The sequence below is a fragment of the Trachinotus anak genome, unplaced genomic scaffold, assembly GCF_046630095.1.
Source record: "Trachinotus anak isolate AG129_WGS33_773 ecotype Australia unplaced genomic scaffold, CSIRO_AGI_Tana_v1 ptg000032l, whole genome shotgun sequence".
In the NCBI taxonomy this organism is placed as follows: Eukaryota; Metazoa; Chordata; class Actinopteri; order Carangiformes; family Carangidae; genus Trachinotus; species Trachinotus anak.
In genome coordinates, this window is record NW_027273883.1 from 11,174,846 (window position 1) to 11,189,336 (window position 14,491).

General features: G+C 40.4%; 1 protein-coding gene across 5 annotated transcripts in view; it reads right to left on the reverse strand.

The window, feature by feature from the left end:
- The window catches only part of zyx (zyxin), a 16,203-nt gene continuing 1,712 nt past the window's right edge, over nucleotides 1–14,491 (reverse strand). For 4 of the 5 annotated variants that reach the window (XM_071470776.1, XM_071470777.1, XM_071470778.1 and 1 more), the window contains exons 2-10: nucleotides 8,412–8,647; nucleotides 6,561–6,820; nucleotides 5,524–5,619; nucleotides 4,114–4,689; nucleotides 3,710–3,851; nucleotides 2,881–3,050; nucleotides 2,272–2,450; nucleotides 1,631–1,751; nucleotides 1–1,537 (exon numbers count right to left, since the gene is read on the reverse strand). In XM_071470776.1, coding sequence (XP_071326877.1) covers nucleotides 1,424–1,537; nucleotides 1,631–1,751; nucleotides 2,272–2,450; nucleotides 2,881–3,050; nucleotides 3,710–3,851; nucleotides 4,114–4,689; nucleotides 5,524–5,619; nucleotides 6,561–6,820; nucleotides 8,412–8,634 — 1,881 coding nt within the window. In that variant the 5' untranslated portion in view covers nucleotides 8,635–8,647 and the 3' untranslated portion in view covers nucleotides 1–1,423. The remainder of the gene's footprint in view (nucleotides 1,538–1,630; nucleotides 1,752–2,271; nucleotides 2,451–2,880; nucleotides 3,051–3,709; nucleotides 3,852–4,113; nucleotides 4,690–5,523; nucleotides 5,620–6,560; nucleotides 6,821–8,411; nucleotides 8,648–14,491) is intronic. The other variant, XM_071470779.1, reaches the window with a different exon arrangement.

A 14,491-nucleotide genomic window follows, 5' to 3' on the forward strand; every position in this document is an offset into this window, starting at 1 on the left:
TGGGCTCAAACGCAATCAAGGTGATAAAAAAAACATACATTAATGTCAAAACATTGAATCCTGTGTAATTGTTTTAGTATCTTGCAAACATTTTTGGTCACTATGTTTTAACATGTCTTACCTAAAGCTCAAATCTACCACCTCTACTGATCTATTGTCCGGTTATTTTAGCACTGGTACACATATAACCTTAATACATCATAGAAAAAAGGTCCTTAAATTATATTAGTTTAAGCAAAAGATTCCAAGAAAATGCATATCAAAAACTACACTATCCTGTTTCGAGAGGGTGTCGACTAAAAATCATGTGCAGGGGCTTTAGAGTCAAAGTGACGCTAAGAAGGATATTTTATTTCACTATGAAACTGTGCAACAATCACATAATAGGTCCTGTTTTCAGCCATGCAGCTGATATTTTTAACTACACTGTTTTTAAATTATGAGATCCCTGGAGTGGAATCTGTGCATGGCAAATCTGTGCTAGTCTGTTTGTTCATAATTTCTGCATCCAAAGAGCATGCATCTAAAAATACTTAACACTGTTCAATCAGCTCTAAACTGTTTTTCTAAAAAAGAAAATGGCTGATTGATATTTTTTCTAATCCTCATACAGTATGATCAAATAATGAAAAACAACAAGACATAATTCAATACATGCCTGTAAATGATCAGAGTCACATCACAAAAAAACTAAGAGCAACATTCACTGTTATTTTTTTTTTTGCAGTCAACGTTTAGCCCTAGATGACTTTGAAATGCTATCAGAGTAGATTGGCTGATATAAAGCAAAGAGAAGCATCATTAACCATGCTTGCAGGCACAGCTACAGCCAACGTGTTAAAAGATATGCTCTATCAACAGCCAACCAGAGTGGTGAAATCTGTGCAATAGTCAAATGGGAGGTTCTTGATACTCCTCACCCTATAGTGACAACCTGTCTCAGTAACATCGACATAGCTACAATGTTCACAGGGAAAGAGCCCAGCCAGTGAAAGTCTTAGTACATGGTGCTACTAACAATATTTAGGCGAAAGATATAGGAAGGCAACTTTATATTCACCAGAATGCTCTTTTGACCAAACTGTTCTTGTGCAAGTTCTGCTGGAAATTTTAGAGTAAACATAGAATTGGCACAAAAAATACGCTCTAGCTCACAAAGAAGGCGAGACGGGAGATTGGAGATTGGGAATAAAAGATGATGAGAGTCTAGTTCAGTGCAGTACATTACTTCTGCACTAAAGTGAACACAGACAAGGGAATACTACACTGTATCTGCATGCAAACATTTTCACTCAGCACATTCACATTCACACCTGCACACATATACTGAATAAAGCCCTGCTGCAAAGGCAAAACGGTAGCTGAGTGAATCCTGTGCTTTTGAATTTGGTTCATAGTTAAACAGTGATGCTGCTTCAGCCAATCACTGTGCAGCTCGCTTGGCTCGCTGGGTGTGGCACTTCATACACAGGATCTTTCCATCCAATGGATAGCAGCCATTTTCATCTGCTTCTATGGAGAGGGGGCGAGTGCAGTCCTGCAGAACAAATGCACTTATTTATAAGCAGTGTATCTAATACACTACGGGATGAACATTTTGTTAAAAAATGGTGTATAACACATGTCTTACCTCACAACGGTAACACTTGAGGTGGAAGTTCTTGTCAAGAGCCACCACTCTGACTGTCTCCTCGCTGCCCGGGGCGGGAACAATAGGCTCATTACAGCTCACACACAGAGGGGAGAAACGCCTGGAATACAGAGATGGAAAAGTGGCTGCAGTAACATTCTCACACATTCACTTTCAGACTCACTGAACACCTAAAGCAACATATTCTAATGTATTCAACATATTCTGCACCTAATCTGGCCTTTATCAACTTCAGTGAACCCAATTATTTCATCCACAGTTTAGCAAGCTGTGTAAATGCTTTTAACACCAGGAGATGGAGAAACAAGTTTCAGTTAGTGCAGAGAAGTGAGGAAGAAGTGCTGCTGCTACTGCCTCTTTCCCACACAGTAATCCTGATAGCGTAAATGAAAGGGTGTCATATAACTGGATAAATGAAAAGACTGATAAAATTGATTTGTTCTCATAACACAAGCTTGGCCAGCTAATGCTTCCTCATGCTGAGAAATTATGGTTCAAACACCATAAACCATGGCAAACAGATTGTATTTCATAGCAAACTGATGGATTTGCAGTAGAAATGAACAGAGATGTAATATTTCATCGGGTTAATAACTGTGGAATCAACAACCAGCACCCACCTGTGGTAATCCTGGACACAGTAAGGGTTGTTGTTGTCATCAGTGATGAAGGGCGCCCCCTCAAGTATGCAGGAGCAGGTGCTGCAGCGGAAACAGTGGGCATGGAAACACTGGCCCACCGCCTTCAGCACACGGTCTGTGATCTTCTCCCCACATCGGGAGCACACAGCCAGGGAACTCTGAGGAAGAAGATACAGAACATAAGATGAGATAGAGATATGAAATAAGGTAATCATCTGGAAGCACACAGAGAGATGGTATAGTCATGTCTGATTTTTGGTGCTTACTCACAAGTACAATATGAAGATTAAAACCTGTTTTGTTTATTTTCATATCTGAGTTGAAGTGTAACAAGAAAAATATATTGTTGCTTTTATCATTAACTGTTTATTTCAAACATATTAGCATAGTAGCTACACAACATAGAATTTGTTACAACAAATACTAAAACAAACAGAGAATTATTTGGTCAGTGTCCTTTAACTGTTTCGTGTTCATGGTAACAGCAACACAAAGATTATTATGTGTATTGTGTGTGCAGCAATCACCAGCTCCAAAACTGCTCATGTTACATATGTAACACTAGTGTCTGTGTGTGTGTCTCCTCACCATGTAGCAGTCCTCACACTGAGGTGAGCCATCCCTGTCATAGAACTGCATGCCCTGCAGGGGGCGATGACAGCTCATGCAACAGAAGCAGTTGGAGTGGAAGAGTTTATCCATGGCCCTCACTGCTGGTTGCGTACGGGACAGTGCCTCGCCACACTTCCCACAGACCTCTGAGACGGGAGGAGAGAAAAGCAGAGAGAAGGAAGGTTGAAAAAAGACAAACTCCATGTTGCAACATCAGTTATCTTCAGACATCATAAAATAGATGTAGTTAAATGTCTGCCAAGATGATACATTTGGAAGCAAACAGTGGATAAGGAGGAAAGATCATGAACCACTTCAGCTGTAAACAGAGAACCACTGCAGAGACAAATAAAAGCCTCTCACACTTAAACTGCGGGAATATGAAGAATAAATAGTTATATGCTGTATTTTGACAGCAAAATGTCAAGAAAATAATTTCTTTCTCTCCTTTGTGTGTTGAACATTTCCAGTGTGGGATATTAAAATGTTATTGGCAATACTCCATTTTTTGCCTACATCAATTTACCAAGAATATTACACTTTCCAAGAAAAAAAAGTTAAGCTTTTGTTAACACACCCCAAACTCCTGGTTATTTTTTTGAAAGAACTTGAGCAGGTCGTGCATACAGGCAACTACTTAATGACTGTAATTAGCAGCACTGACATCTATCATTAATCTACATTAGTACATAGGAGATAGAAATGTGCTAAATGATTCTCTACATTCTCTACAAGCATATGAAAGACAGAAGTTAGCTGTATGAGAAATTACTGTGTGTATACTCCTCAATATGAATGTGTGTACCTGTAGGAGGGGACGTGATGACAGGTGCGTGTGTGTCCATGTCTTTAATGAAATCCTTGGTCATTCTCTCCAGCTCCTCCACTTCCCTCATGTTCAGAGGAACGCCTCCACCTGGGATAGCAACTGGGCCAGGGGGGGAGGGCTGATTACACGCACAAACACACACACACACCCACGCAAAAAGCCATTAGTACATACCTATACATTATTTACCTTGTTTTATACACCATACCTTATAGAGCATTTTGTTATTTACGATTGAGCAGTTTACCTTTAAAACACTGCATGTCCAGAAAGGCATAATTCTCATCTGCTGTTTTATTTATATGTACTTCCTGGACCTTTCTACTGTTTATGCAATGCAAATATAGTCCTTGAGTAACTAAAATAAAGTTGGAACGTACCGTTGATGCAGGGGGAGATTTCGCTGGTTGGTTAAAGGAGGAGGGTGGAGATGTCATCGTCTTGGGTTGAGGAGGAGGCACAGCAGCAGTTGGAGGCTTTTGGTTTGCATTCACTTGACTGGCAAACGGAGAACTCTTTATGTGATTAGAGGCCGGGGCAGCGGCCATGTTGGTTGGTGGAGCAGGAGGTGCAGGGGGAGCTGCGGGAGGTGGAGGAAAAGAGCTGGTGGCAGAGGGAGGGGAAGGTTTTGGCGCTCCACTGACTGGGGTTGGGGTCTGGTTCAGATTCTGGTTCAGTTTTTGTGCCAGAGAGGCAGATGAGGTTCCCATTCTCCCTCCAAAAGCAGACTTGGGCGCCACTGCTGGGGCTTTAGTAAACGGCTGAGCTGCAGAGTTTGGTGCAGAGTTGTGATTGGCTTGACGGTTCGTTCTGGCTTTGAGTTCTTCAGCCCAAGGTGCTGGAGGCGGGCGGTCTCCCATCTCAGGAGGTGGGAGGAAGGAGAGGGCTGGTTTGGGAGCAGTCGGGGGAGGAGCTGAAGGCTTCGGTGCTGGTGCTGAAGAATACTGGCTTGGTAACTGAGAATGAAACAAAATTAACAACACAATAAAATGAGCTTTCATTTACTTCAGAACAAACCACACAGAAAGACAAACTCAGTGTGAGGCTCTTCTGGACAAGTGTTGCATTTATTTAGTTACATAAAACGTCCATTTATCTTGAACTATAACCCAACAGAGGGATATTCATATCTAGTGAATAACATGGCATGATGAAATGCTGCAAGCATACACTTTTATTATTTTGAATGAGGTACTTTGATTAAAGTAAACACTGGAAATGCTCCACAGTTTGAGCTTATCAGAAGTGCTTCGTCTTTCTGACATTTATTTTGCGGTTTTGAGCCAACATTATTCTGCCCTGATCCAGTACCTCCCAGTTGGATAAAAACACTCTCCATTTATGGGCCTCTCACTGGGTCTCTGGCAGCACACTCTGGCTTCATCACACTCGCATGCTCCCCACTCAGTTCTGTGTGCATCACCCTCTCTTTCTCTCTCTGCAAGCATCTCCTCTCTCAGTGTGAATCACCAGCTACCTCACTTTTTGTTTTCTCTTTTGGTCTGGTGTGCTGTGTGTGCAGTTCACTTATCATTGAGCTTTCAACCTGAACTGATGAGGAAAGACCAACAAAAGCAACCTGGCATCTCTCCAAGCTACTTCCACTGACCCACCTTACGTTTTCATTTTTCTCCCTCTGTCTGACTCATTCTCTTTTTCAACAGCGAGACTCCTGTGAGTCAAAGTCTGCAACATTTTCTCTAGTTCTCCAGAGAACATAGGCCTTTCTAACTGTGCTCTAATGCCTTATATTTGTTATAGTGTGTTTCCCATCCCTCTGTGCTTTGTACCTTAGGGTTGAAAGGTCCCCTGGTCTCCATCTCAGACAGCAAGTCAGTCAGGGAGTCAAGCTGTTGATCGAAGCTAGTCTGCTTCTCCGTCAGTCTCTGACAGAGGAAGGCCAAAGGAGAAAAGAGTCACAAAAAGTACATTTCTTTTTAGATTACCAAAATTACAAAAGGTGCATGGATAAGTCAAGAATAGAAAGCTGGAGGATGATGACGAACTGTTACAGGCTCTAAATATATATATTAGCCATATGTTATGTTTACATATCCATGTTTGATTGAGCCTCAAGACTGTTTGATTTTTTATCTTTTCCAAAACGCAGAATGAAATATATCCAAACTGCTTCAAAAATGTTTGCAGAGTTACCTGGAACAGTTACTGAGGTGGGTCACCCAGAAGAATGAATGATAAACAAACAAACAAACTTGATTATGTGATTAATGATGACTATGAATGAATGAATGATATTTGAATTTTATTCCCCTGCTTGTATGAATACAGAATGCTGAATTACAGAATTTTCTATTCATTGGGATGTTTGCTGAGAAGCATTTAGAAACTCTTTGCTAATTTGAACACGAGGTATGTTCCTGTCAAGCTGCTTTTTAATTCTTTACTTTTTAAAACTGGCTAAGAAAAACTAATTCCATACCCTGATGCATTTGTAGCCTAACAAACCCAGTGCAATTAATAGAGTCCTAAAATGAACATGTCTACAATAAACCTTTCATTGCATGTCTAAAAAACAGTTTCAGTGACATAAATGTGCAATAATCTTGTTAGAGGCATGAAACTGGGCAATTTACCCCAGGCTAATGCTAATATAATTTGCGAGAAAATCTCAAAAGACAGTATTCTTTTATATATCTAGTATACAAGTGAGTGTTCCTGCCAACACTCCATGGAATCTCTTTAGTCCCATGACAATGTCCTCTGGTGTCCTAACTTATTATCAAATTATACCTAAATGCTGTAACATGCAGTGCAAGGAAGAAACATGCAGACAGCCAAAGCAACTTTAGATACCATGGTGACTTACCTGTGGGTTCCCAGCAGCACTGGGAATACTGGTACCGGATGCAGGTAGAGGTGGAGGGGGTGGGGGAGGAGGGGGAGAGGGGCAGGTGGGCGGACAGGCACTCTCTTCAGGGGGAGCTGGGAGGGGCAGGTCATCTGCCACTGGAGGTGGAGCAGGGAAGGCAGGGGGGGGGGCATCAGAGGCAGAGGGTGTGGTATGGCATTCAGGAGGAGGTGCTGGCAAATCATCATCCAGTGGAGGAGGAGGAGGGGGTGGGAAGTCTGACAAAAATGAGGAGGGTTGATTGATTAAAAAGTGTGACAAATGAATGTCTTAATTCTTAGTTTTTATTCATAACTGTCCAGTACGGATGGGAATCAAGAACCTGTTCCAGTTCCAAATTCAAAATCCAAAACCAGAATGTTGTTATAACAGTTGTGCATTGCCAGACATGACGTCAAACTCTGTCTACCTTTGCAACAAGGAGTCATGGCAGAGAGGAAGAAAAGGTCCAAAGCCTGGTGGCTTCATTTCATGAAGGAAGATGATGCCAGTGCTAGTTGTAATATCTGTAAAATGGTAATTTCAAGTAAAGCTGGAAACATCAGCAATATGGTGAAACATCTGTCTACACAACAGGGTCTTAAATTTCAGGAATGCCGTGTACGTACACTCTATTAGTGTCATTACTGCCACGCATGCAGGCATAACAGATTTTTTCTTTGACTAAGAAAACCTAAATGAAAACAGCAGTTAAACAGTGGAGACTTTGCACACCTGTGAAAGCCATAATTATGGCTTTCTCCTACTCTGTTTCTACACCGTGCTCAGACTCAGAGATTATAAAACTGTCCTGTTGAGGCTGAAAACCTGTGTAGGCCTACTTGCCCCCCCGCCACACACACACAGGATATTGATCAGGAATCATTAATGGAACTGAAAAGAACTGGACTGATAAGCAGAATCGATAATGGTATTGCCCATCCCTACTGTGAATTATCTATCAGATATATTGAATATTTTAACATCATGGGTTTATAGCAAAGGAAGAAAAAATTAACATGACAATACAAAAAACTGTGGGATGATTTGACCAGTTTGATATGTATCTGATGAGCTTTGGCTCTTCCTCTGATGGCTTCTTAAAGTTGAATGTCCTGTGAGTCAAAGAGTGAAGCTGTGTCGGGTAAGTATGGGTATGTTTTCCTGCACTAAAGGTGGCCTGTGGAGTTTTTTTCACTCAATGTTTCTTATCTATATCTAAGAAACAATCTGGCTATATTTACTTGTAAAATTATTATTCAGGAAGAACATTAGAAGCTTATTCACATCAGCTGCTCTGCGGTCAGTATAAAGAGGTGTGCCTGTTGAGGGAATGCCCAACATTGTACTCGTGGGGCAATACTGGCAACAACTCTTGTCTAGCTAAGGTTTGTCCAAAAAGAATCAAGAGATTTTTTTGAACAGTGTTTTTTGAAAGGAGTCTGAAAAGGTGGTTAATCTAGTGTCAACACTGGCAACAATGCTTGTTTGCACCATTTCATTTTGAAAGTGCGACGAACTCTAACATTCAACCAGCTGAAAACTCCACAGGGTATCACAGGGTACCTTTAATATTTCAAAGTTGTCTGACTGTGTCCATGAATTAGATCAGCTCAGTCAGCTAGTAGTATAATTATTCACAGCTCTCAAAGTAAAACCACAGAACCACACAACTGATGTGGTTTTTCATATACTCAACTGTGAAGCTCAGCATGCTCTAGCATAAAAAGCAGCAGGAGGTGGGATTGGAGAGGGCTGCTCACTGAGTGGATATATAACTCAAGATGGTTAGAAAAAAGGTTCACAAAATAGCATAAAAAATACAAATACCATCACAGAGTGAAGGGGGTGGCGGAGGCAGATCTCCCACTCGACCAATCACCCCTGTGCCTATTGGTGTCGGTGATGGAGCTGAGGGAGGTGTCTGGCTTTTGGGTCGTGGCGGTGCCACCGAGGCAAACTTCTTTGGCTGGTTGTAGAAGGACGGGGTGGTGACTTTGAAGTTCAGAGAGGATGTCACCATGAAAGGCTTGCCGTTGTTGGAGTCCTCCATTTTGTGTATCTATCTGAGGGCAAACACAATGAAATTATGAACAGTTAGAAACAACTCAGGACAACAGAAATTCTTACATGGGAAGCTGTTTCATTACAAAGGTATGAAACACGTTGCAGTGAAGCTCAAACGACTGCAGGCTTCTACTCTGACACCCGACATGAAACTAACATTAATCAGCTGACTAAAGTCAAAGGGCTTGCATTCCTTGGCAGTGTATGCATGTCGGGTCTTTTGCTGGAGAATTAGTGGTGATGACACATCAACAAAACATTTGGCCTGTCACAATTCCAAACTACACACTAATTATAACCAGGCTTTGAGTTTGTAATGCCTCCACACTGAAAAAACAATAAAATTAACTAAACTCAAAGCTGTGAGTATTCATGGTGGAGTTGATGAATAGCTGTCCTCCAGTGCACTGCAAAATGGAGACAGAGGAGCTACCCACTGTAAAATCTAAAACAAATTGTGGAGGCGGCTGCAGAAACAACTCAGAAAATAACAAATAAGAGTAATACATCTTGAGGAAAACTTTTTTTCTTTCCCTCTGTTACGTTTCCAGCTTTAAAATTGGCTGGAGCTTCCTAAAACTGCAGTGTAATTCAATTTGTGCATTTTGTCTCTGCCCATATAGTATCCTATTAGTACAAAACATTAACTTCTGCTATAATAACTGCCAAAACAGCATACTATCCACATTGGTACCTATTGTACAATTTGTAACTGGGGCACAGTGGTCTTGACCCCTGAAGTCTCAGCAAAACTAATTAAATGAGGTTTATTGGGGCTCACAGTGTCTTTTAAATGTAGTTTGGACTATTTTTGGATTTACTGAAATAGCAGTAAAAAAGAAAACAACTGCTGGGCATTCTGCAAATCTGCAAATGTTACTGAATCCCTTTAAACACAAAAGTCTGGGCAAATAGTCTACAGTGGAAAGTGTGTGAAAATTTCCTCAGGCCATGTATAGAGAGCCAACACAGTAGGCATGGTGGCACTCCCAGATGCCAGAGACAATTTACAATATTTAACACATGGCTGTTTAGAGTGACTTAAAAACACACTGGTACTAAGGTTTGTAAGAGAAAGACTGGTTTGAAGCAGGGAAGGTAGCAACTATCATAACATTTTCATGTGAGGTGCGTCAGAAAGAGGGTGAGCTCAAATATTTACCTCACACAAATGTTGATACTACTTGAGTGTCTCTATAGAGATTCTTCGCAAAGTCTGGACACATTTCCCTGAAGGCCACTGGCCCCCGAACATGACCTTTAGTCAAAAGCATGGTTGTTCTTACTGAGCCCACAGCACACCATCCTCTCCCATCACACACATGCACGCACACATCTGTGCTCTGTATTCTTCGACCCTGGAGCTTTGAAATAATTGCTCAATAATAAAAATGATTAAACCTGTGGCAATGATTAACACAGCAATGTTTGGACTATTTATGAAGCCTTTAAGAGGCTGTAAAACATAAATGTCATGCAGCCACAACACATAACCTGTAGCGGAATGAGTTGCAGGTGGTAGGAATTAGACAAACTGGAGATAACATTTACCAGTGAACAAATAATATGTATGTCTTTGTTGTGTAGTATTTATCCTCTACACCCTGATGAAGGTTACCCAGTGTGTCCTTTTCAATGTCACAGTTACAGGAAAGACATATGTGGAACCATTTTCTCATCTATAATTCAAGAGTACCTCAATAAAAGCATTAATTGTTGTTTGCTCTAATAAAGCTGTACCGGGCAGTCCCTCCTAAAAGATGAGTCTGCAACTAGAGAGAAAAACAGTTAAAGTTGTGTTTGGTTACAGCTCTCATAACAACACAAGCTTTCTTAGCTTTAATATTTCTGCCACAGCATTGAGGTTGATGTGTAGTCTTTCCCATAAATCTTTGTCTTTTAAAGTTGTTACACTGACATATCCCCCGTTCACATAATGCTGAGTAGTTGTCAACTAGACTCTTCCAAAAGCCACAGAAAACTATGATTGCACTATTTAAATCTAACAGAGTTAGCATTAGTCAAAGTCAAACATAGCCTTGAAAACTATTATGTAGAAGGGGCCGAGCTCACACGAGCAGCTTACCCAACCAGGGAAAGTTTGAGTGTTTCATCCTTATCACTGCTCCTTGTTGGGCCTCACAGGCAACAATTCAAGTTCTGACAAGACAAAAACCCTTGCAGCTCCTGAAAGTATCTCTGATGTTCATAACATAACTTCTCTGATGATAAAGCAGCACTTCTGCTTTTTGAGCCAGCTTCCTCCAATGTTACTCAGGCAATTGTTACCATATATGTCCAGGCGAAGGCCATTATGCCCTTTAGATATACAGAGGTGACAGTCTAAGTTGTCCCATTATGATTCACACATGTATTAAAACCTTTGGCCACACACTACTGTAACCACACGGCGACATGATCGAGCCCTTGCTAGAATACTAATTGTGCATTTCTATTCAATAGCTCAATATGTGTATTTACAGGATGCGTGTAATGATAAGTATTTTTTATCATGTAATTAAGTAAGACAGTGTATTTTTCATACATTTCATACAAGTGCTAGTTAAAATTGGTTGTTATCTAACAGCGCTCAACCTTGCTAGAGAAAGTTTGATTAAAATAACTTCTAATGATACATTTGACTACAACAGCATTATTGACTGATTATAGTAGTCAGAACAGCTATGCCACCACAAGACACAACTAGCTTTAATCATTTGTTGTTACAACATGCTGTGGAAAAACAATATAATGACATGAGTTTCACACTCTGTCACACTGAGGAAACTGCTGCATGAATTAATAAGAGAAGATGGTGAGGCTCTAGTGGAGATGCAAACTGTTGTGCTTTTTGGTCTAAATTTTCCCAGGCTGATAATCTGCAGCAATGGAAAAATAAAATAACTAAAACAAAGAGGGAAAAAAAGAGGTGTTTTTGAGTCTTTTGGAAAATAGCTGGCTACTCAAAACCCAGCCTGCTTCATGTTGAATCGAAAGGTTTCTTAATGCAAAAACAGATCAACTGGTCTTGGCCTGAAATGAGGTTCGCACATCTGAATATCAACAGGGTACTCCAAACATGACACATGGATCTATAATGGCTTTCTAAAAGGAGTGCTTGACAAGGGTGGGCACAGACTGTGATTTAGTCTTTTCATTACAGCACTTCAGCTACCTTCTTTCTAAGAGCTAATATGCAATAGACCTCTCAATTATTCAACAGGGATGATAACTTGTGGTCAGGTTCCATCTGTTCCTTGATACAGTCCTGAGGGATTTAGAACGGTGAGATCAGCCATACACTCAGCTCCAACCGTCCTACTTCAAATCTATCTTGAAACCTGATCCTTGAGACGAGAGAGACCCTCAGCTAAGGAACATATTTGGCACTACAACTCAATGACATCATCTTTTTAGCTTTTTTTTTTTGGTTACACTCCAATCAGCCCATTTCTCTACATTTCCTCTTTGTCATTTTTTGTTCCCATAATGAGGACCTGTACTTGTCTTAAGTTCCGGCTTACTCTCAGAATCTGATGTATAGACTTGTGCTCTGTGGCAGACCACAGCCATTTTTGTCTCTTTCATTCTTGCACATTTTTCAACTTCTCACTGATCTCACACCCACCACTTGAACTGAATGACATCACTTGAGGCTGCATTTAATCATTTCTCCTTTGCAGCTATGATCGAGGATGGCACTGTGTAGCCTTTACATAGAGCCCCAGCATATATCACATACTGCACTCTGTAGTTTTTGAACTTTATATAAACTCCACACGGCTTTTACAGGCTAGAAAATTGGTCCTCAACCCTGGTTGTGGCACTACAACCCAGTTGGTTTTCATTCCATCTTATCAGGGGCTGATTTACACATGGGATGGAGGGAGAAGCTAATAAGCCTAACTGCTTTGTAGGATATAAAAAGTAGCAGGGCAGTGGCACACAATGACGTGGATGGAGAACCGCTGCCCTAGAAAACTGAGAGACTTCTTCAAGACATGAAAACAGGGACTTAAGACTCTGCATTCAAAGTCCCACATGTACTATTAAACATCTCAAACAAAAGTAAAACTAAGCTCTTTTGCGGGACACTTTCTATTATTTTGTTATTATTTTGTGTTTTATCTTAGTGTTGATTGATTTACATGAAGGCACAGACTATGTGGTGCAGTAGCTGTTAAGGAGAAACACACCACATTTTGAAATAAACTGTTTCACTCAGCAGTGGTTCATTGTTTTGTGATTATAGAGCAACTAAATTTGATTTATATACTCTACTACTGCAGTTTAAAAGGTCATATGGGGAAATGTTGTAGCATAGTGAACTGAACCAAAGTCTTCTTTGTCCTTTTCTTTCCAAAAAGCAACACTTACACATATGGAGGTAGAGCAAGTTTTCATTCAGCAATCATTTCTTTATAGTACTGCCGTGTGACACAAAGATTCAGTAAAAACATTTAGGAATGTCTCTTTTTTAAAAACAACTCGGATAAAGATCCTAAATAAGTAATTAGCTGACTATTGCATTGCCTTCTATCTATCTATAATCGAAAGGACAAATAATAAAAACAATAAGAAAAAATAACAACTGAGTTTTCCATATAAGTATGTTCCTTATCTGCAACCTAATAAGTGCTTCCAGTAATCCTTTCCATGTCTGGTCAGTCATTATATCAGTGACTATTGTGTTGTTTGTGAAACTCTCTATTGTTCTGATGTTAATAGCACACATAGTTTCTGGGAAAGCGTGTCTAGGCCGGGGGTCACTAATGCGGGTACAAACATCCCTTTTGAGGGCAATCTTACAGGTCACTGGACATGCATTGAGCACCAGTGTTATGCTCACTCTCAGACTGCAGTTAGATCAACGATTGAACAGGCAGTATTTCAAAACTGGAAATAACATCAGCCAATGAGCTCTGTGTCAAGCTCAAGACAGTAAGAACCAAAATCAAAGAGCTAGACGTGCAGTGATTTGAGGCAAAGGGATGCCCTAAAATAGCTTGTATGTCTTAACTCATGGAGGCTACAATTAAAGGAGGATTCCTTGTTACCCCAGTCATAAAGGGTAGCATACAGCCATTCATAGATCATCATCATTCACAGATTTTCATTTGCCTCACCACTTTACTGAGGCGTCAGTGGCCTCAGTCCCAGTCTGTTCAAACAGATGCACCACACAAACCTCAGACTAGAGCCTTCTCAGTATAAGTTATTCTTAAACACGGCTTACTGTGGCCATGGATTGAGGCTCCTTTTCTATCTAGCTGATGAAAAGGCAAATCAGAGAGGCTAGGCACAGCTGTGTGGCTAACACTGATAATCACAGGACTTCCACATCCTCAGAGTTATAAAAATTAAATGCTAAAATTGCCTTAATTTAATATATTCTACTAACATCCTTTATTCTTGTGGTTTTTCTTTATGACTCTTTTTGAGATTTTGACCATATTCAGGATACAGCCTTTACATGGAACATGAGAAACCTGGCAATTCATGGATACCTGGTTATTCATGGTTGTTCATCCCTGTATACATGGTCATAACTGCATCCAGGTTTCTGATCATCTGTGTACTGGTGTGTCTTGATTTCTCACCATCTCAACCAACACAGAATGTTCAGAAACCTGGATAAGGTGTTTATATTGAGCTGTAATTATCAACAATTACTTACATTATTTATTAATCATACAGGTGTTTACCCATTAATCGATTAGCAGTTTGTCTGGTGGGAAATGCCTATTGCTAATTCAAAATTCAACAGTCTAAAACAATTTACTTAGATACAAGACTAAGGAAACCAGAACATATACAAACGTGAGAAACTGAAATCAGAGAAT